This window comes from Odontesthes bonariensis, chromosome 18, assembly GCF_027942865.1.
Source record: "Odontesthes bonariensis isolate fOdoBon6 chromosome 18, fOdoBon6.hap1, whole genome shotgun sequence".
Lineage (NCBI taxonomy): Eukaryota > Metazoa > Chordata > Actinopteri > Atheriniformes > Atherinopsidae > Odontesthes > Odontesthes bonariensis.
This window is the reverse complement of record NC_134523.1, coordinates 13,018,540-13,040,236: the sequence shown is the minus strand read 5'-3', so window position 1 is coordinate 13,040,236 and position 21,697 is coordinate 13,018,540. Positions and strand designations below refer to the sequence as shown.

The following is a 21,697-nucleotide window of genomic DNA, read 5'->3' as shown; positions in this document are numbered from 1 at the left end:
GGATTGCATCAAAACGATTGGAAGCTCAGCACAAACGGGGCCCGAGCAGAAATTTAATCAGCAGCTGAAGCTCTTCGGCACGTTTATGTGAAAACATCTGTTCAGATATCCGAGTTTCCCACTGACAGAAATTGCTTTAAGCTGCTTTAGCATCGTAGACAACAGAGTTCACGGCGAGTTTAGTAAAGGTAAACAGAGGACTGGTACTCACTCAGCAGCATGTGACGCATCCTGAGCTGAAAAACAAGAAGTGAGCTTCATTTTTCCTCTCAAGAATTAAAAAAAAAAAAAAAAAAAAAAAGGAGAAAAGAAAAAAATGACAGATTGAAGAACCATGGGTTCTCCGTAAATAAAAATAGGCTTTGTGTGCCCCCTCAGATTAAGCTCTGAGACAGGTTTCAGCAGTGAAAACCGTAAGGAAGACAGAAAGCTGCAACAAATTCAGACAAGTTTTATTTTCTCTTTCATAAATAACACTTAACAAGCATCATACAGTGATAAATTATATTTATACACTGTGAAATTCTCTGTATTACAAAATACAGTATATGTGTAATGCACTTGATACAGATGGGGAAGTATTACATTTCATAGCACCGAACGTGACTGTCGGGTTGATCCTTTGTTCCCCCTCTACCAGACCTCAGGTGTGCAGTTACGTCCCAGATTCGGGTCTCACGTAGGTGTCTATGAAATGCACTTCCCTTAGGAATCAGTTGTTGCATAACTATATCTAAGTTAAGTAGAGCCCACCAAGGAAGAACCAAACCCTTTAGAGAAAAATCACTAAATTTCCCACAACCTTCAGTTTTTAAAGTCCCAGTTGAGGGGCTAAAATATCATGTAGTGTATATTGGGGCCGGTCGAGTTTTTTTTTTCTGTTTGGTTTTTGCAATAAACATGGTGTAACATCTGCTTCTCACCCAGGTCTGAGCAGTTTCTCGAAGCTCACTTTGTTTCGGGAGAGCCTCTGTATGAGGACAGAAAAACAGAAAAACCCATCTCCGCGCTTTTGGAACGTTGAGAATAAAAGACGGATTACTTTTGGAAACATCCTCGTTGGCGAGGACCCTTCCAAATCGAAGTGTTTGAGTCAACAGCTATTGAATGGCTCTCAACGGTCGATAGTTTCAGGGACTCTCCAAACAAAGTGCTAAAAAAAACAAAAAAACTGAGCAAAGCCGCTTCTCACCACGTTTGTTGGTGCGTCTCGTGACGCGTCTTCGTCACAGGCAGCGCAGAACTTTCCATCAGAGGCAGCAGGAGGTAAAAGGCAGGTTGAACACTGTAACACAAACCCGGGAATGATGACGCTCAATCTTACAGCGACATACAGATCGACCAACGATTGAAATTATTATTATTTTTTTTCCTTTTTAAACAAACAGACCTTCAACGTGGGGCCCGAACAATTCCCAACACTTGGCTAAAGAGCTTACAGACAAAATTAAATGTTTTTGTTATTCTTTTTGCTGTTGAATGTCAAACATTATTGCTAAATTCAAACAGGAAAGGGGAAACGGGGAAACCGACACTGAGCATGAAAAGAACGAACAGCCTGTCAGGCGACAGACAGAGAGGAATGTGTTTGGATGAACATCGATTCTGGCATTTAGAAGAAAAGTTTGTACAAAACGGAAAAACTAAAATTTCTGCCAGCATTACAAAACAGCTTCACAGGGACACAAGTGTGGATATTTCATTGAGGAGCCCTTATTATTACTCAACCAGACGTTGTCTGAGGAGCAGCATCACAATAAACGTAAAAAATAAAACAGTAATAGTATCACATTCATCACGCAGTGTCCGTGTTGTGTTTGATTGTCAGCTTTCCAAGACACATCCAGTTCTACTTTTAACCAACAAACCCCCGTTCCAACTTTAACATATCCATATGAAAATATTGTTGGTCTGTTGGACTGTGCAAAAGAATCTACAGCATGAGCTGTTGCATTAAGCTCTAAAACACAAACGACTGTTCACAGGTAATGTCTGCCATCACCAACAACGAAGTAGTAAAATAAAGTAAGTCATTATTACTTTCATTTGTTCATGGCACAGAAAAATAACAGCCTCTTTATCTCAAGCTCGCTTACTCCTTTAGGTTTTCACTCCTAGGTGTGAAAACCTAAAGAAAACACCAACTTAGGTTTGTGTTATCTGGATGCAAAGGAGGATTTGGGATTAGTTTGGTTTCAGCACTGAACGCGACATTCGTGCCCTTTCATCGTCACTGCCAGGTGTATTGCACTGAAATGTCAAATTCAAACAGAAACTGCGCCCTCGTTGGATAACCTCACAGCCATGTTAGAAAAGGAAAAACAAAAGCAGATGTCAACAAAGCATGATAATATAAAGTTTAACAGGACATCTCTTTCCATAGCAAAACATGCTGCACTTCACTTTAAACTTCCCGAACAGAAACATTCCTGAGTTTCCGGCCGTGCGACCTACTCTTCTTCCAGCTGGAAAAAATGATCTCAGGACTAATTCAGCTGATGTGGTCACGAGCCAGAAGAAATCACATCGTCAGAGAGGCCTGCGATGATGCTCACTGAGAGCTTATCTCTCTCCCCTTTTTCTTTACAGTCCAAAAATGATAAGACACTTGAAAAAAAAAACTAACTAGGCAAAAAAAAAGAAAAATCATTCCAAAGTATTAATAATGCCCTTATTTTTCGTATTAGAAAAGAGCACTGAATGTAGACAAACAAAAACAGACAGCGTATGCAATAAAAGGTGCATAGGTTGGCGTTCCTTTGACATGGAAATGGAAAAAAAAAAAAGATAATAATAGTTATAATCAATTCCTTGGTTCTATAGAAAGTTCCAGATTGCACATTCATAATGACAGCTGGCAGTCTATGCCTGCTATTTGTTACACCACCTCTGATATTTCAAAACATCCTATTTTCACTGGCATCCCCTATAACAGTTGATGTTTAAAAGTACCACTACGTGTAAAAAAAAAAAAAAAAAAGGAAGAAAAGTACTCCTCCGACGTTGTACCACGAAACCGTTTTTTTTTTTTTGCGGCACCCGTTTGTGAAAGTTGCGCCGTCCCACGAGGCTGAAACGCCGCCCACCAAACAGACACTTTCTCACATGTGTGGTCAGAGTAAGATGTCATGATGAAAACGGTAAACTGTGCCACCATCATGCTCCGAGCGCCATCCGAGGTTCCCTTGAGCTACGCGGCTTTACGAGTCTGCGGCCAAACCGCCGGAGCCTCCAGCACGCGCAGCCACTTGAGGTCACACCACGTTGACGCAGCTTCCACCGCCAGCCGTCGCCCTCTTGCTGCGGTGGGTGAAGCTGCTGTGACTGGTGGAGGAGCCGTTCATGTGTGACGACTTCAGCTCCATCTGGCAGGCGGCGATGGCTGCGTTCAGCTCAACCTGAGCCCGGTGCACCACGTAGAACATCAGGCCGATGCTGATGATGATCTGTAGCGAGACAGCAAAAGAAGTAAAGGCGCTGCACTCACACATGCCTTTTTGGTTTTATGACAAGAAGAAAGAAGCGTAAACTGGACTGGATAGTGTAGTGGTAAGATTGCCACCTATCGTGTTGGTGACCTGGATTCAAATCTCCCTGCATGAAAGGTACTACGTCCAGTAGGGCTCCTTAGGCAAGACCCCCTTACCTACTTGCCTACCTGTAAGTAGCTTTGGATAAAAGCGTCTGCCAAATGCATAAACATAAATAACCTGAAGGAGGAATTTAGTTTGGCTTTGAGCAAAAAGTTAAGAGCTAAATATGTGTTTGACATTATTCTAAACCATAAAATAAACTACTCCATGAACTTCTTCTCGACAAGATGCGAGCTATTTATTCTTTAGTTGTAGCACTTTACGAGTTAAGTTCAAGTCCAATAGAAAACAGTCCAATTATAATGCAAATAATTCAGTTGACCCAGTTCTATTCTTTATCTTCCAAATCAATATCATGTTTTTTTTTTGATAGGAACTTAACCATCATCAAGAAGCTATGCAGTTTTATGCATCACTGCTTCACAAATATTGCTCAAGGCGTAGAGGAACAGGTCGCTCCACCTGTAGTCTCTGAGTGTTTGGTATAATTTTTACTGCTGTTGTCACAGCTGAAACGAAAAGCGGTTACAAAGACAATGAAAGTGCTCAAGCTGCATTTGTTTTAGAATAAGATGCGTCCCATCTGGGCTGTGTCAGTGGAAAGTATGTTCTTCCTTATTCCGTTGCACCGCTCAGGTGAATGAATAGCAAGTCTGCTTTGCTTCTGCCATGTGTTCCAATTCCTACTACAAACGTAAAAGGAATAACTAAAAAACACGAAACAAGGGGGCAAATTTGATGGAAGTTTAGAAGCACAAAATCTGAGCTTGAAATTTCAAAACTTTGGTAACAGGCCTTTTCAAGACTTATTTCGAATGGCACGTCACACAGTGGTCAAAACATCCCGCTTTTTGTCATTTATAGTTGATTAGCATCATGATACTTTCTATGTCAGCCGTCACCGGCTTCGGCTCACCTGCAGGCTGAAGACAAAGTAGCCGCTGACGCTCTGCTCAGCGATGACGTCCTCCATTGTCCGAAGCGTGGTGCCCAGGTAGGAGTTGAGAAGCTGTGTGGGCAACAGACCCACGGAGGAGGCCACCAGGTAGTTTGGCAAGGACACATCTGTGATCTTCAAACAAAAGCACAGACAAGATACAGGTTTAAAAAAATTTAAAAAAATAGGCTCATTAGAAAAATAATTATCATCTTATATTACACCTTTTGGATGAAAATCATCTAATGCACCATTAGTTTATAAGTCCTGTACTGAGTCTGCCTGTGGAACCTGTTTAAGACCAACGGGATAGTTAAAGAATTAAAAAAAAAAAAAAAAAAATGCTAAATGACAGGGGTGGTTCATCCACTGGCTTTTGCAAGAAGACACAAGAAAAAATAAATAAATCAAAATAGCAGAAAAGTTAATAAATGTTTTTGTTAAAATGAGGAGAGTGAATTCAGTCTGCATCAATAAAAACTATCACCACTTAATTCACAATGGGTTGAATTGCCTGGAAAGTCAATATCACTAATTAGCAGTTGCTCAACACAGCTGCAAAAACTTGTAAAGTTTGGTAGAATGTCCTCCTTGGCTGCGTGTCACTTTAGTTATTGGCTAAAACCACAAAAAAAAACAAGATGTTCTTTCTTTCCTTCTATTTTTTAAGGACAGTTTGCTTCCTTTAATTTGTGGCACAATAATAAAATCTGCAGGATCCGTGTTGTGCTGTGAAACATCTTCTGAGCACCATCTGGGGTGACTACCTTGATCTACGACATGTCAGCAAACATCCTGCTCAGTGTCTGATTTCATATCTCGGCACAGCCACCTAAATATAAACAAGTGTCTGTGTTGCTGTCACCCGTGATCCTTGGATTAAGTGATGACACAAACTGCAGTGTGACTGTGCGGGCTGTGTGTGGATGTGACCTTGGCACTGTGACTAGACTGGGGCTGATGTCAGCGTATCGGGGGGCTGTAGCATGTTGCAGCCCGTGCTGAAAAGTTACATCCCTAAACCTTCTCCTGTTCAGAACCTACACCCTGACGAGAGCCACGCTCACGCTTGGACGTTATCAAAAACGTCCATCTGATATTGTAACCTGGCTGGTTTTTACTCATATATTCATCTGAACAATAATGTAACAGTTTGTCCTCCTTGTAAGATGAGCACTGATATGTCCACACAAAATGCTTTCAGCTGATCTCGTGTGTGCGCTGGAGAAGAAAAGGAATGCAGTCTCTTCGGTTAGTCATCATCTCTGACATGTGAGGCAGCAGTTCTCTAAGGTCCCTTCCCACCCAGGCATCTATGCAGCTGCCTTGGGTTCGACCAGAAAAGGGCTAGTCGTTGGTATTTTTATAAGCGTGCAGAGAATCCCCACTGAACCTCCTACTCGCTTCTTCCAGCCTGTGTATCGAGATAATCTGCAAATTCAAGTGGAAAAGAACCCCATAGTGTGCTTGACCTGATTCATTCAGAGGAGCAGCGATGCAGGTCTGATGTTGTGTTCATAAACAAAACAATAAGTAGGGCATCTTGGCAGCGTAGCAAACTTCAGCCACTGTGATTTTATCTGGGTTTTTTTTTTTTTTATCCGGACTCACATCTCTTGTAACAAAGGGTGATTTAAAGTTGCACATCGTGTTTGCTTGTAGTAAGGACGTCTTAATTCCTTAATCTGCCAATTAACAAAGAAAAGAGATGAAACCCAGTTTTCCAGCAGCAGCACATGGTGCATCTCAAATGGAAAAAGCACGGACAGCTGAATATGTCCACTTCGTCCTTACAAACACTCTCCCTGAGCTGTCCCATAATTTTGCTAACTACTGCAGTCTCTGGGTCGTTTTAGGTTACCCGCTATAATGTAGCACCATCCACTTCAGCAGAAACAAGAGGGGGGCTCAGTGAAATGTAGCCTGACCCACAAGAAGTGCTTACCAAGGGCAGAGCAGACAAGACATAATTCCACCATGAGCCAGTGTGAGCCTGGAAGAAGCCACTCACAGATAGTTTCACTTTTTATTGTTGGGGGATACAGACACAGTATCAGCTCGGCTCAGTAATGAGCCCCGGGTGGGGTGAATTACACTGCACCAGTGAGAGTGCGTTTGAAAGCCCTCTGGACTGGGAGGTGAAAATGTTGCAGAGGAGATCGACTGAGATGGGGATTCATCTTATTAACCTTCTTCTAGCGGGGCCGGCTTGCCCCCAAATGAAGGCTCCACGCTGACATTTACAACTCTAACTGGAACATAAAGAGTTTCACGGCTTGATCCATCGTCAGTTTCTCCCACCATTGAATATTGGTTTAGTTATCACCGATTCAGAAATTCCACAGTGTAGTATTTACAGTGACATATCTATAGAGATGTTTTCATTAGTGTAGAAACATTTGAAAACCTGAATTGTTGTGCTTTTGTCATATTAGAAGGATAATTTTTTTCAGACATCTTTGTCATGTTGCTCCAGCGACCACGGAGAAAACACAGCCACAGTAGACTGTACACCTCACGCTAAAAGCAATAAAGCTTCAGCTGACGTCATGTGAAGTTACTTATTAACACTTTTCTGCGTGTACAAGTCAAGACAATGAGTCGAACGCAGGCCAATTTTCAAAGACAAACAGCTGTCAAAAGCTGAATCCATGTGGCAACAATACGGCAAATTCAAAATGTTACCCAGTTCTGGTTCAGCCATTTAAAAGATGCTCAACACAAGTTCATTGTCAGTATTTTACAAGACTGTCAATTAGATCACCTTGTGACATAAAGTCTGTCTTTATGTCACCATGGCCTCTGCAGATTGGCACACAGAGGAGAACATCGTGACCACATTTGAAGCTTCAACCGTGACCCTGACATGAAAGAGACATTTCAACCTTTGGACACAGAGATAAAGTATGTCTCAACTATCCAGCCTACGGCACGAAACCAATGAAAAACAAGTGCCATTTAAGCCGGTCAAGCAGAAGATAACCATCTGCTCGCTTTGTGGCGCGTTCCGTTCACCTTAAAAAGAAATCTGTTAGATCAGGTAAACCACTGATCACAGTGTGGAGATCGCACAGGGAAAATGCCATGTGGAGCTTAAGTTTGACTTGCACAATAACTCAAGGGTATAATCAGAACAGGCTGAACAAACAAGAAACAAGTTCAGCTTTAAACAAACAGACCACCTCTGACACCAAAAATCGAACAGCACAACTGCCGACTACTGTTGTCACCTGTTCAAACAACAGAAACAGATAAAATCTGTGAGAGACTCAACTCTCCCCAGCTACTTCTTTTGTTAACGAAACAAAAAACAGTCGACTCGACGTTAGTGTCACAGCCCGAGCACTGGAATTTGAGATGCTTTTAAAATGTCAGCCAACGCACAAGTAGAGCACAAACATTTACAGCCAGCTGTGAGTCAATTGCCTGCAAAATAGCTGATTATTCAAATGATCTCATCCCACTTATCTAAAAAGAGCAAGGGTCAACTTGAACGGAAACCATAAACACATATTCATGCACTACGGTTGTCTAAGTCTATAATAATAAGGGATGAACCAAAGAACATCAACAAGAAATGCGCTCAATAGCCTATATCTCCAATCAATAATGAGTTAAACGTGGTGTTATCGTTTTCCATGAACCACACATTCCATTTCAAAATTTCTTTCAGCTTGAAAATACTTGAAGTCTTAACAGCCTCATCATAGCTGTAATGGACAGCGTGACTTGAAGGATGTTCACTAAAACTTGGTTTGTCCTCAGATGGTTACACGTGTGTGTTTGAGGCTGTCAAACGCCAAAGCCAAAGCACAACAGCCGTCTCCACAAAGACGAAAAAAGTCTCAGTAAATCATTCGCCGCAGACGCTGCTCTGCTTCTGAACCGTGCAATTATAGTGCGTGCGATACACACTTTTTTCCTCCTCCCACCTCAGGCCTGCGCTTCAACTTCTTCGTGCTGCAGGCTATAAATGCCTTTCAAGCTCCACACTTTGGATCCACTTTTGAATGTTTGTCCTAATGTTGGTTTATGCTCTTAAAAATGTTTTTTCTATGGGCACAGAGTTCTATACATGTAACATGCATAATAGACGGTTACGGTTTCGATTAAACATCAATTAAGATACTTTGTGGCTTCTAATTAGTTTAGTAAAGGGACTTGAGCTTTGTAAATGAGGTATTTAAGTTGGCAACATTCCAAGCTTTGCTTGAAAGAACTAATTTTTTCTTGTTTTTCACTCTGAATTCCTTTTCCAAGGTAGTCAGATCTCATTATTGTTATAGTGCTGCACCGTCAGACATTCTGTTCAGTACAGGTATACAACCCGTCTAGCCTGACCTTCAAATGTATTCACATACACAGTACTAGTTTGCAACTAACTGTTTGTATTTGATGGCTCTTGCTTATAATCCTGAGGACACCAGGAGGCAAACTTGACACGGTTTTCTTTTGGTTAAAGTCTGACACCGTTTGTACTTTGCGTGCTAACCCATAACCTCCAAATAGCAACTGTATAATATCGTAACTCTCCGGCTAATGAAGGAAAAATATACAATAAGTCAGATTTCTAAGAAAAAGCATCAAAGCATCTGAAAAAGGCACAAGCGATGCCATTCCAGCTCGACAGGAGAGATGCTCTCCAATTTCATGCCACTGAGGAAAGTGATGAGAAGTGCTTTCAAAAGTTTAAGCCTGAGTGGCCACGGGTTCAAGACCACCCCCGGCTCATTAAAATTCATTAAACATTTCATTAAAATTGTCATTATGTTTTCTTGCCGACTGACCTACCGCGAGATTTTCTACAACACAAGAACTGGTCCTTTGAGGTTTTTAACGTTTGAAGGTATCAGTGAGTTGTCTGAGAGGGGTAATCAGTGGGCATAAATTATTCATGCGGTGTATGAAGGTCACGGCTTCAGGTTTAAGTGTAGAGATGCACAGGGAAGCAATATCTTGAAACTGCTTAGCTTTGTTCTTTTTTTAATAAAAATCTCTTTAGCTTCATGTACTTTGTGTGAACACGTTAAAAAAGCGTTTCCAAAATGTGAATTTGCCCATTGGGCGTCGATTTCGCAGGAGCGCTCGCCGTCTATAAGAAGTCCGCTCTGAGCATTGGCCGTATATTTCCATTTTCGCTAATAGGCTGTGTCCTGCCTTTGGTATTGAAGTAACACGACAACTACTATGTTCAATGTTCACAGCTCCTCGCTGTTAAAATGGTTAGTGGCTATTCCTGAATGGCTCCTGGCTAGTAATGATTTCCCCTGAGTGTCAGCCGCCCTCGCAGTAAGAATTTCACTTCACTTTTCTCTAAAATGAAAAGGTCACAGGTTTAATTGTCAGGACTGTGAGTGATTTGTTGAATCAACCTCCAAGCAGGATAATGAGTTCAGCTCCTGGATAGTCCACGGCTGTGACCTGTCTCCTACAACCCATGACTTTACATGACTGCCTAATGTCTATCTGATATGAACAGCAGAAGATAGTCATTGGGTTTTCATACTCACCGAGAAAACTGCATTTTGGAGCCCAAACGGTATGGGGGTGAGTCTCGCTAAGGCAACAATTTTGAGTCCACTTCCTCCTTCCACAACGCGTATGACAGCACTGAGCTGTTCATTGTTTCCAACTTTGTTCAGCACCCAGTCAGTCAATAAGCGTTTGCACACCAGGTGTGCCACAAAGGTCCCTATTAGAACTCCCACCATAACTAGTCCCATGCCCAGCACAAAGCCATAGAGGTAGCCAGCTGCCACATTAAGAACAATATATCCCCATCCACATGGAAAGGACACAATAATTAAACCAACTATGAACAGCATGGCTCCAACGAAGCTGTCCAAACTCTCCACCCAGAGCAGGAGGTCCTTGAGGTATTGCCGCACAAGGGCAACTGAGGAGAAGCACACGGCGGTCAGGATGCATGCCAGCAGGGCGCTCTTGAAGCAGAAGGTGGTGATGCAGCACGGGTGTCTGAACTCTCCACCGCTGGTGAAAGTCGACCCCCCTGTGTCAACGATAACTTCAGGGTCCCCTTCTGACTTCCCAGTGCCAGCGCCTCTCTCATCAAAGGTGTTGCATATTAGGATGTCAATTTTGTCACAGTCATCTGTGGCAGTCCTCTGCAACCAGCGGTTCAGCTGAATCTGCATTTTGCCCACTGCATGCTTTACAAGCTTGGTGAACAGCTGCACGGTTGTGGCCCCTGACATGGACATGATGGCCCTTCAACCAACTCTGGGGACCAGCAGCAGGGCTCAGATAACCCGTCCGACCTGGAGACAGCTGTGATGTAACGTTTCCAGACAGCCTTCACGTCCAGCTCTAGTCCATGCCTATCAGTGTTGATCTGTTGAACTTCAATCGATACAGATTTCACTAACTTTTATGATGATGGTTTTAGCAGTGGTATCCCATTGATGTTCAGTGAGACAAAGATATAAGGAGTCACTTTCCTCGTCCATTACATGAACCGCTTTGTCTAGCAATGTTTATCTTGGGTACACTAGCTGTGTAATATGCCAGTCCAGTGACTTAAAGGTGCCAGTTTTGCAGTCGTTGCCTCGAACACTCGCCATATTCAGAGTTGTCATCACTCAGCTCCGGACACAAGGTTGAGTCAGTGGATAAAGAAAGCTGAGAGACGAGCTCTGAGGGCAGGACCAATATGACAAGAAGAGGACCTGTGCATGAACTTTAACACTCCCCAAGCACTCCCATTCAGCTAACACACAAGCATAAACTGCAAGGCTAACTCACTCCCGTCGCTTGCTAACCAGCCCGCTGTGAGGATAAAGTCCAATATTGCATTTCATAGACTAAACCACCGTAACTGGCCCTCAGCTCCGCTTCTCCCGGACTCTACGGCAGCAAACAGGACGCATGAGGGTACTGAAAACCAGCTTGTCCCCTCACTTCTGGCTGGGTGTTGTTGATCTCGTCGCCCTCCTTCCACGGTGGATGGTACTGCTGTTGTTGCTGTTAAAGCTATTCATACCGACCACTGTTTGTGTCCCAGAATGCCAAGTAACCTCAGCCCACATGAGCCACCGTTTTGACGTTCTATACCAATCAGAGAGCTCCGACGACCATCGCGAGAATTCGCGGGATTTCATGACAAGTGATGTTTGTTTTTGATCTATTAACGTCTGATGTCAGCCTCAATGTTGATAAGAAGTAAATATCAACTTGAAATGTCTATTTTTTTTAACTCTGAAAACAAGTATATGAAAAAGATCTTGATCTTGCTGTGAAATATACATCCACACGCTTTCTGATATAATTTCTGATATATTTATCAGAAATAAAAGTTAGGGGGAAAGGGGTTAAAGCTTTTTATAGCAACAAACTAAAGAGCTCTCTTGTGTTTGAGAAATTTTCAAGAATTTCAACCAGTCTTCTTCCAGTGCTTTAACCTTTCTGTTAAAAACACAGTGCTGAGAACTAAGTCTAAGCTCCTTTTATAATTGAAAAACCAAAACACCAAACATGACTATCTTCCTAAGCAGTTACAGCTCAGACACTTTAGCCTGCTATGCATAGCGGTCGACTGCATTATTTCCACAAAGAAAATACACAAGCTCCAAACCTATGCCTCTTACATTAGGCACATTATACATCCGTCCGTGTTTTTACACGGTTGAAGGAGACCGGAGTACACAAAGATAACCCATGCATGCATGGGGAGAACATGTAGGATTTGAACCAGGAACATTCTTGCTGTGAGGTGAAACTGCTAACCAGCTTTATAAATGACGATGGAGTTATTAAAGTCACAAATGTCTCATAACGTCCCAAGATACAGATGCTCTTTCACATCATGCATCCACAATTTTACTAAAAGCACTTAAGTATGATGGACAAAAGAATTTAGGCAATTTAAAGTAATGAGAAAAAGTACTCGGAATCAAAGTAACACACCATCATATACAGACATATACAGACAAGTTGTGGATTAGATAGATAGATAGATAGATAGATAGATAGATAGATAAATACTTTATTCATCCCAATTTGGGAAATTATTGTGTTGCAACAGCGCACAGTATAAAAGATATTTAAACAATTAAAGGGAAAAACAAGCAAATAGAATAGAATAAAAACAGAGAATAAACATCAGCTATAAACAAATCTACAGTATAGAATAAACATCAGAGAAATAAACATTAGCTATATACAAATCTACAGTATGAAGAGTAGGGTAAATAATAATAATAATAATAGTAATAATAATAAACATCAGTAAACTAAATAAAAACAGATTTGTACATTTAACAATAAAGGTAAAAACAAATTTAACTGAGCAGACTGAACCAATAAGAAATATAGGGTATATGGATAATTTACATTATATTGTACTATGATGATATTTGTGCAAATGTTATTAGTGCAAAATGAGCAGTTGAAAATGTACCAGTATTATTATCATAATACAGGTATGTCAGAGGTAACACACACAGCTGAAGCTCTCTGTGGTTTGTCCTGCAGTTGTAAGATAGGTCCAGTGAAGCAACAGAGAAAGAGAAAAAAATTGAAATGCAGTTCATCAGACAAAAGTAGCATAAAAGTTCCTCAAAACTGAAGCCAACATGGTTTTTCAGTGTGCATACAATTTCAGTGAAAATAAAGAAAATTATGTTCACAAACATGATATTTTTGGTGATGAGAGAATAACACAAGTTATCAAAGTAAATGACCATAATGTCAAAATACATTACTGCTATAAAAAAAGACTTACATTACACTAGTTTTTTTTAGAATAACTTTAAAAATTCAATACAGTCCAATTAGATAGCCCAATAAGTCCATAAATCACCCTATTCATTACAATTCATTATAATTGTATTATTTAGCTATTTGGTGCATTCAATTTCTACTCAGTCGAAATAAAAACACACAAATGATAAATAGAGGCCACAAACGTTTTATTCTTCTGTGAGTGTTGTTGCTGGATTATTTCTGCAACAAATTGACAGTATTTTCATAGACAGTCAAATTAAAGATTCAGTGTTAATAGCATCAAAGTCTATCAATAGCTTGCAGTTTACATCATCGGTTAATTCAGTGTCAAATCAAACTGAACATTAATCTGTCAATACAAATTAGAAGAAGAACTAATCCTTATAAAATCTAATAAAAGAAGTTAGAAAAAGTTGAATACTTTGAATGTGTCACGCCCATGAACTCTCGTTTTTAGTTTTATGTTTTAGGTTACGTTTTTGTGTTCATGTCTTGGTTTTTGGTTCTCAGTCCATGTTTAGTTTAGTCAAGTCTTAGTTTCCCTGCACTCTGTTTATTAGTTCACTCACTTCACCTGTGTTTTTTCCCTCAGCTGCACTCACTCTCCAATCACTCTCACTCTCTATTTAGTTTCCAGTCTCCCATCTTTGTTGCCATTCATGCCTACCTTGTTTGCTCTCCATGTCAAGAAACCTTGTTTGTTCCATGTTCCTCGTCCCTTCCCAAGATAAGTATTTATTTATTGCTATGCCAAGAGTTTTTGTGTGTTGTTCTTAGTTACGTTTTTTTTTAACCTGGCTTTGCCGCGCCTTTTGTTTGCACTTTGTTTTTTGTTAATAAATCAACCTTTATTTTTTTTAAAGTCCGCATCCGTGTCCTCCCTTCACCCCATCCTCACCCACACCTGACAGAATGTATTAACCAGTTTATAACAGTACATGAGGAGTGATGTAGGTAGTAAGATGACAATACTGACAATGAGCTATAGGTAACCCATTTTTACAGGAAACCTGTTAAACTAATCAGAAATTGGAAAAATCAAAAAGCACTTTGGGAAACAGGAATGTAGGAGATGTAGTATGTAACACAGTTTGGATGGATTTATGTTTGGATGAACAAGTAAATACTCTTCAGCTTTCTCTGGTTTGTGAGCATACAGTACAATAAAGAAGACTAAGTCCCTGCTTTGAGTGCTTGGCAAAAATTCATAATGAGGCGAGTGAGGCAGACAATATGTGAATTCATACGTACTGTGCCTCTGCTCACAGCCTGATTCTTCCAGCTCAGAGGTAGTGGTCCTTAATACTGCATCCTCTCCACTATCAGTCTTTCTTCTTTTTACTTTGAAGCCCTGAATTAGAAACTGTTAATGTGCTTTCAAAGTACTCCACTAGATAGAGCTGTTGCACAGTTTTTCCCCATCAGTCCAAGCTGCTGGTCATTTATCAGGAGAAATGATGTGGCCTCTCCTTTCCAGGAAATTAATAACAACTGATAGTGAAATCAAATTATTAGATATAGTCTGGGAAAAAATGATCACGTGTTAAATGTCATACAGTCGCTCGCAAATCATAAATCTATTGTAATACTTCTCTCAACATTTTCCCTTAGATTTTTATCAAAGTGTCTTCCCCATGTTTTTCTTAAAAATGAATTAGTTTCACTTAATGTGGTTAAAGATGTGACGAGCATATAGTGTACATTTTTATTGTTAGTATATTTTTTTTCATGAGTCAGAAACAATGACAACGAGAATTTCTTAATCAAAATTGATGTAATTTTTTTTTTAGGCCAAATTTAAAGGGTGAAATGCTGTTGCTAAGAACAGATTAACAAGTACCTACTGAGCAGGTTTGCATCAGGGTTGTCCTTTACTTTAGAAAACACGCCACTAATGATCAACATCACATATTTTAGAATCTATCCGGAGGGGTGAAACTGTCTTAAGACATTGTTTCATTGAAGATGAATCGACCTTTTGTGGCCTTTGTACCTTCTATAAAACCTCTACTATATATAGCACTCCTGTCTTGGCATATTTGTGCTGCTCATTTGGCTGAATGTGACAAAGACATCTTCTTTTGATATAGTGACGGTTTGAGAATTTCTCCGACAGGGGCCATATTTTATTAGTGATTTGTTGGAGGAAGTTTGGTCGCCTGTGGACAGATATTTTAAAGGTTAACACAGAGGGAAAGATGTCCATTCTTTGCCAGCTGACGGGAGAACTGCTGTGTGAAAGCAGAAAAAGCCAGTCAGCACCTAACAGGAAGTCTGCCAAAATAAAAGGCACCAGCAGGACAAAGTGTTCGTGCAAGAAAACTCCTCAAAAATTTCAGGCGAATATGTGGATCAGCTCTGTGTTTTAAACTTGAAGAAATAGAAATAACCTCAAATACGTTGGCAGTGTATAAAGCAAATGTTATATTTTGACACTTTAGTTTGGAAACCGTGTCTGATTCCGTCTCACTTCACATCAGCTCGTTTACCAGAAGCAGTGACAGTGCTCGGTGTTAAGAGGCTCCCGCGGACACATTCCTCTGCAGTTTACACCAGCAGTCTCTCTTTGGATGATGGATTGTTTAGAGGAGGTCCAGTCTGTGTCTGAGGAGCCCTGCGCTCAACTGGAGCTCAAAAGGGGAATGTCAATTTTCATTGATGTAAGTATGGATTTTCATGCGTTTTTAAGAGCAGTGCTTAAGAATCAACACTTATTTTAATCTTTGACTACTTGTAATAACTTCGGCTTGTTTTGTATTAATGTTGTTTTTTGTTTTTTTTTTTGTATTGCCTGCTAAATAATATGTAGCCTTTATCAGGTGAAAATATTTATATATATATATCAAAAAGTAAAGGGTTCCCTGGACCAACCATACAAACAAACACAATCAAAAAAGATTGACATTCTTCACACACACTTGTCAAAATTGTGGCTTTCAGACACTGATCCTTCTAATGAATGAGATCTTTTCTTCTTTTTTTTCAATTTGGTGAAAGGATTTTAAAGACTGACTACCCCTTTACATGTTAATGCTCATGACCACACATCAAATTGATGAATTAGAAGATATCCACTTGGTTTGATTAAAGTCAGCATTAGTCTTTTTGATCTTAAAGGAGCAAATCTAGCTCAAATTGAACAAAATTAATTTATACATTGAGAATTTCTGAGCCTAAAGGTTTTTTTTATTTTTATTTATTTATTTATTTTTATACCAACTGCAAATAAGGGCTCTTGGATGATTTATTTTATAGATCTCCCACTTATGACGACGATGTAGATATCAAAACTGCATGGTTATGCAAATGAGCTGACAGTCATCTCCCAGGAGCTTTACCTCTGATGCTTCATGCCTTCTTTCTCTGATCCACTACCTCATTGTATTACACTTATTCCTCCACGCTTTCATTCACTTGTGATGTCCTCAACAAAAACCTGCTGGCTGCCTTTAGGGTTGAAGGGAAGGCAATTGGGGATGCAAAGGTGGAAATCATTTTGAACATTAAACTGATGTCAAGTAGATACTCCCTCATACTGTCAAGGGCGAGCTGGGCAACAGCGTGATATTTCTTGACTCATACTTAGCCTCAACATTAACCGCAGTTTTCTGCATGTCATGGAAATTCTGGCTTCAAATCCAGGAATGCTTCAGATGTTTTTATTCTGCTGCTGTCACTCGGTTTTTACACTTAGTTTCATTATTTAACTCCACAAATTGTACATTTAATATTAATTTGGGTTGGCTGAGATTTGAAATGAGATCAGATAAGACCCAGATGTAGGTCTTCCAGCGACTGCAGCCCAAATATTACCTTATATAGGCTAAAACGTGCACAGGTGGCATCATGAAATATAAGTTAGAAGAACAGAAAGAGCAGTTATTCTGAAGGCGCGAGTAGTGATTATTTTCTTTGATTAATATTCAGGATATTTAAATAATGAACTAGTAATATTTGATCTATAGGATGAACAATGCATATCAAAGATTCCTAGGACAGAGGGTGTTGACTTCTAATGTCTTGTTTTGCCCAATCAGCAGGGATGTCAATGCAACCTAATTTAAGATCAGGAAAAGCGAAAAAATCCAGATGGGAGCATCCAACATTTGGGATGTTTGCTAGAAAGTATGTAACAAATATTATTAAAATAAAGACAGATTGCTTGAGTTTTGCAATTAAAAGTTGTTATTTATTCTTTTATTCACTTACATGCTGTAGACAGTGGTCCAGAAATGAGATGAGAGATAAAGACAGAGCAGGTTTAAATGTGAGAGTATGTAACTCAGAGGAGAGAACAAACAGACAAGTGTTAAACTATGGCAGGTGTGGATTTTCCAGTAGTGTTTTTTTTAATCTGTTTGTAGATTAAAAAATGACTGTCCTGTCAGTTGGGAAAATAAACAATGAAAAGATTCTTTTTGGTTTTAATCCAAAATTTTGCACATATAGTCAAATTCTATGGTGCTGAATGTCCAGATTTTTCTTTGAGTGAAATTATGACAAGAAGGAAAAGGGGGCAATGCTATCTTTAGATTGGTTTAAAGCTGATGTGGTCATTGCCACTCTCTCTTTCATCTCCTCTGGACTCCGGTACAGAACAATCAATAATTCAACGACAAACCACTTTTGCAAGTGTGATCAATGATCCCCATACTTGCAAGCATGCACGTACACACATATATTTTAACTTTGATGTGTTACCTTTTTTTGACATCCCTCTTTCCCTCTTTCTCATGACAGATTTTGCGGAGGGCTGATAAAAACGGTACGTGCCCAAACATCCTTCTCCCTTCAGTCTCACCAACAAACCATTGCCTTTCTGTCTGAAGCATTACTTCAACCTGTATTTCACATGTGCCAAAACAGATGTACTTTCTCAATGAAATTCCAATCATGACTCTCTGCTGATACTCTTTCAGTTTCCATGGAAACAGGAAACTGACCATGGCTGCCAGGGTTCTGTTTCAGACCATAAATGAAGAAAAACATCCAAAATTTGCACAATTTGGAGACACTTTCATCATGGGAGTCCACAAATGACATAGATCTGCAAATTCTGCTTTTATTTCACCTACTCTTTCATGTGTAATATGCTCATCAAATGCAGGACACGCATAGAAAAATACGTGCCTCATTTTCAAATTACCAAGGGGGAGCAGACAACAAAGCACATCTAACTCAGTGAATCTATCTGTTTTATGGCACACAAGCCTTGCATTTTACTTGTTTAATTTATTCCAGTAAGTCAAGCTGAGAGATTATTCTGTGTCAGGAGCCCTCCTCACGATATTAGTGGAGAAATATCATTGCAATGTCACAACTTAGCAATGCACGGCTACAAAATCAATAACATGATACTAAAATACTTTTGTCACTTTATGGTGACACATGGGTATGGGTTTAGTACTGGTTCAGTCTGAACTACATTGTTTTTACAATGTGATCGTCACCGCCACGTAAGCCATTTTGCTTGTTGCCTCAGTTACATCTAAATAAAACATATTACGAAAAAAACTTTGCCAGTTTCTGGTTGGCTTTAGAAAACATTGCTTTCTTAGAGTTTGAAATCAAAACTATTTAGATTGGGTTACCAAAGAATTGTGATTAGGGCTCAAAAGCATCCCTTTTACAAAGTAAAAGACGTTTGTGGACACCATATTTATCCATTACATGTTGATGACTAGAGGTGGCATATTCTTTGTACGTAATTATTGGCTGCATCTACCTGCATGAAAAAACACCATATGGGTATGTTTTGGGGAGGAGTAGAGTCTCAAATATATTCAATCTCACATTAATCTTGAGATGAGTTATATCCTGTCAGGGTCAGTGCGTTTTTCTTTATTTGCAGGCTGTCCTCCACGCAAATACATCTGTATGTTTGTGGAGTATGCGACTTCAAGTGGTTCTCAGAGCAACTACATGTGAATTGTAAAAATGGCGTCCACTTAGGCAAAGAAAGTATTCTAGCCTTAACATTGATCTCTTTCTAATTCTAATCAAGTGATGTTATTGCCCAATTAGGAAGTGACAAACACTTTTTAGTAAACAGTTATTGTTATCAACTGGACATAGATTAAAAGTTTAAAACATCTTCTTGGATTAAGTTATCGGTTTCCCTGCAACTGCAGCACATTTGGTTGAGTTTCTGTCCGTCTCTAATAAGTCTGCATTTGCGTCCTAAATTACTGGTAAAGTGACAGATCATATCTCTCCAAGACATTTCATTTACTGCTTGAAGTGTAAGCATGGTGCAGACATTGACTTCTTGAAGCAGGAGATGGAAGGACAAAAGCATTTGATCCATTTTCTGTGTTCAATTGTAAAGAAAACACTGACTGATTTACAATCATTTCATTGTTTTTATTAACATTTTAATCAGTGTTCAAACCTTTTTATGGATTGGGGTTGTAACGGTGCTTCCAGAAAATGCTGGAAAAATGTAAAACCACCACCCAGAATTTGATGATTAAATTCTTTAAAACTTTACACAAACAGATTAAATAGCAAACTCATCCCCAAAAGAGAAATTCTAGTGTTTATTTGTTTCTTATTCTGAGACTGAGAAATCTTACTGTCTTTATCTTAAATAGATGCTCTTTTTGTATTGGATGCTAGCAAAGATTTTTTTTTTAAATTGGGAGGGGGCATGTTTGCCACCGTCTGTAAACCGATGAGAAAAATTAATGTAATTATGTTGTATCTTTTGTTTGATCAACTAGATTGCAGTATATGTTGACCCAAAAGCCGTACATATTATTCAGTGTTGATGGTGCCTTCACAGATGTGCCAGCTATCCATGCCGCGCGCACTAATGCACCCCTGTATCATCACAGATGTTGGCCTTGATAACAAGCTGGATGGAGGGCATAAAATCCATTATTTCTGAAAAGAAATGAAAACTTTGTTTACCAGGACACAGGACAGTTTTTCATCACATCATTTATTTTATACACACACACACACACACACACACACACACATGCAGTGTTTAAATTGGCTTTTGTAAAGTGGGGGAGCCCTTCACTCGCAGCGGTCAATGTCGCAAAATATTTCTACTATGTGAATACACTGCTACTAACACACCGTTAATTCACATTATGTGTTCTTTATTAGTTATTTATCTCATATGCACATATCACAACAATAATATAACTTTAAAGGTGCACCGTGTAATATTTTTAGCAGTTTCTTTCCAGAATTCATGCTGCCCTTTCACAATTTTTACCTTTTTCACAAATACTTACCACCACCACCATCAGATTATAAGTATTTATTATGACTGGGAAAATTGCACTTTTCATACATGAAAAAATTAATCTTCTCCATATCTACCATTTTGAATTTCTAGAAATAGACATTTTTAGCAGCTTGGCCTGCACTTACTCCTTTGCTCCTCCTGACAGTGGTACTGTTAAATGCATACAATATGATGGTTACCAATTCTAAACACAGGTTTTAGGAATTTATAATCCAATGTATTAAATATGGCTGTTTTTTTTTTTTTTTTTTTTTTTTGCCAAAATGACCTCAACATAAACACTGAAAAAGTCCCTCAGTGTCCGCTTCATTGTCAGAGTTACAGCGTCTGAACAGAAAAATAAAGTTAAATACCAATGTATGTGGGGGTGGTCCACTATGCACTGGCTCACAAACTGGAATGTAGTTAAAATCAACATGAGCTACAGTACAGAATGAAAAAGAATTGAGCTACCTAAAGACATTGTGGCACTGAATCCATCAGATGTTATTAACAATTTTATTTTATTAACAAGCAAAAAAAAAAGTCTTTCAAAAGCCTACCCTACCAACACTGCCATTTACCCCTTTACCATGTGTGCTGAAGTAGGCTACCACTCATCCTTTCCATTAGAATAACTAATTTATAACGAAGTTTAGCGACCTCATAACTTTGGCCAAACTCATAGGATTGGGAGTCGAGCACGCTATCCAGGCTAGTGGTTGTCTCACTAGCAAGAGAGAAGTTTGCTAGTTTCCATACGCAAAGCTACGTTGCAGCAGGCATTCGTTCAATTAGTTAGCCAACTCTCTTTTTTTTTTTTTTTTTTTTTTAAACATTCTGATGTGATATTTAACTAGCACGAAGATACAGCACAGACAGCTACCAACTGCAAACTCGTTTCACTCAGAATGACACGACTTGATGAGAAAATCTCGGACGCGCATGTTGCACTGCCTGCCTGGCTGGATTGAATAATGCTAACTGTGATGTCATGGCACTGCGACTGTGCACATTCCCTGGAGGGAATGGGGGTTTCTGGCTCTGCATTCTCCATGTTCTCATCCTACCTGACAGATCGCTTCTACCAGGTCACACTGAGAGGGTCTGTGTCGAAGCCACGTAGGCTCACCACCGGGGTTCCCAAAGGTTCGGTCCTGGGTCCTCTTCTTTTCTCCCTCTACA

At 39.7% G+C, this 21,697-nt stretch overlaps 2 protein-coding genes across 3 annotated transcripts in view; one reads left to right on the top strand and one right to left on the bottom strand.

The window, feature by feature from the left end:
- Positions 1 to 435: 435 nt before the first annotated feature.
- Positions 436 to 11,544, bottom strand: tmem64 (transmembrane protein 64). The gene is made up of 3 exons (XM_075450003.1): positions 10,041 to 11,544; positions 4,510 to 4,665; positions 436 to 3,446 (listed from the first exon to the last, which is right to left on the bottom strand). The coding sequence occupies exons 1-3, from the start codon at positions 10,749 to 10,751 to the stop codon at positions 3,255 to 3,257; spliced, it is 1,059 nt and encodes a 352-aa protein (XP_075306118.1). The 5' UTR covers positions 10,752 to 11,544; the 3' UTR covers positions 436 to 3,254.
- Positions 11,545 to 15,761: 4,217 nt separating this feature from the next.
- necab1 (N-terminal EF-hand calcium binding protein 1) overlaps positions 15,762 to 21,697 on the top strand; it is a 46,145-nt gene continuing 40,209 nt past the window's right edge. For both annotated transcript variants that reach the window (XM_075449628.1, XM_075449627.1), the window contains exons 1-2: positions 15,762 to 15,932; positions 18,013 to 18,037. In XM_075449628.1, the coding sequence (XP_075305743.1) occupies positions 15,843 to 15,932; positions 18,013 to 18,037 (115 nt within the window). In that variant the 5' untranslated portion in view covers positions 15,762 to 15,842. The remainder of the gene's footprint in view (positions 15,933 to 18,012; positions 18,038 to 21,697) is intronic.

Bases quoted from the DNA above. Each gene is read 5' to 3' on its own strand.
- tmem64 (XM_075450003.1), bottom strand. From the start codon at position 10,751: ATGTCCATGTCAGGGGCCACAACCGTGCAGCTGTTCACCAAGCTTGTA. The intron at 4,666-10,040 runs GTGAGTATGAAA...TTTTGTTTGAAG, and splicing joins TCCAAAATGCAGTTTTCTCG to ATCACAGATGTGTCCTTGCC. The intron at 3,447-4,509 runs GTGAGCCGAAGC...GTCTCGCTACAG, and splicing joins ACTTTGTCTTCAGCCTGCAG to ATCATCATCAGCATCGGCCT.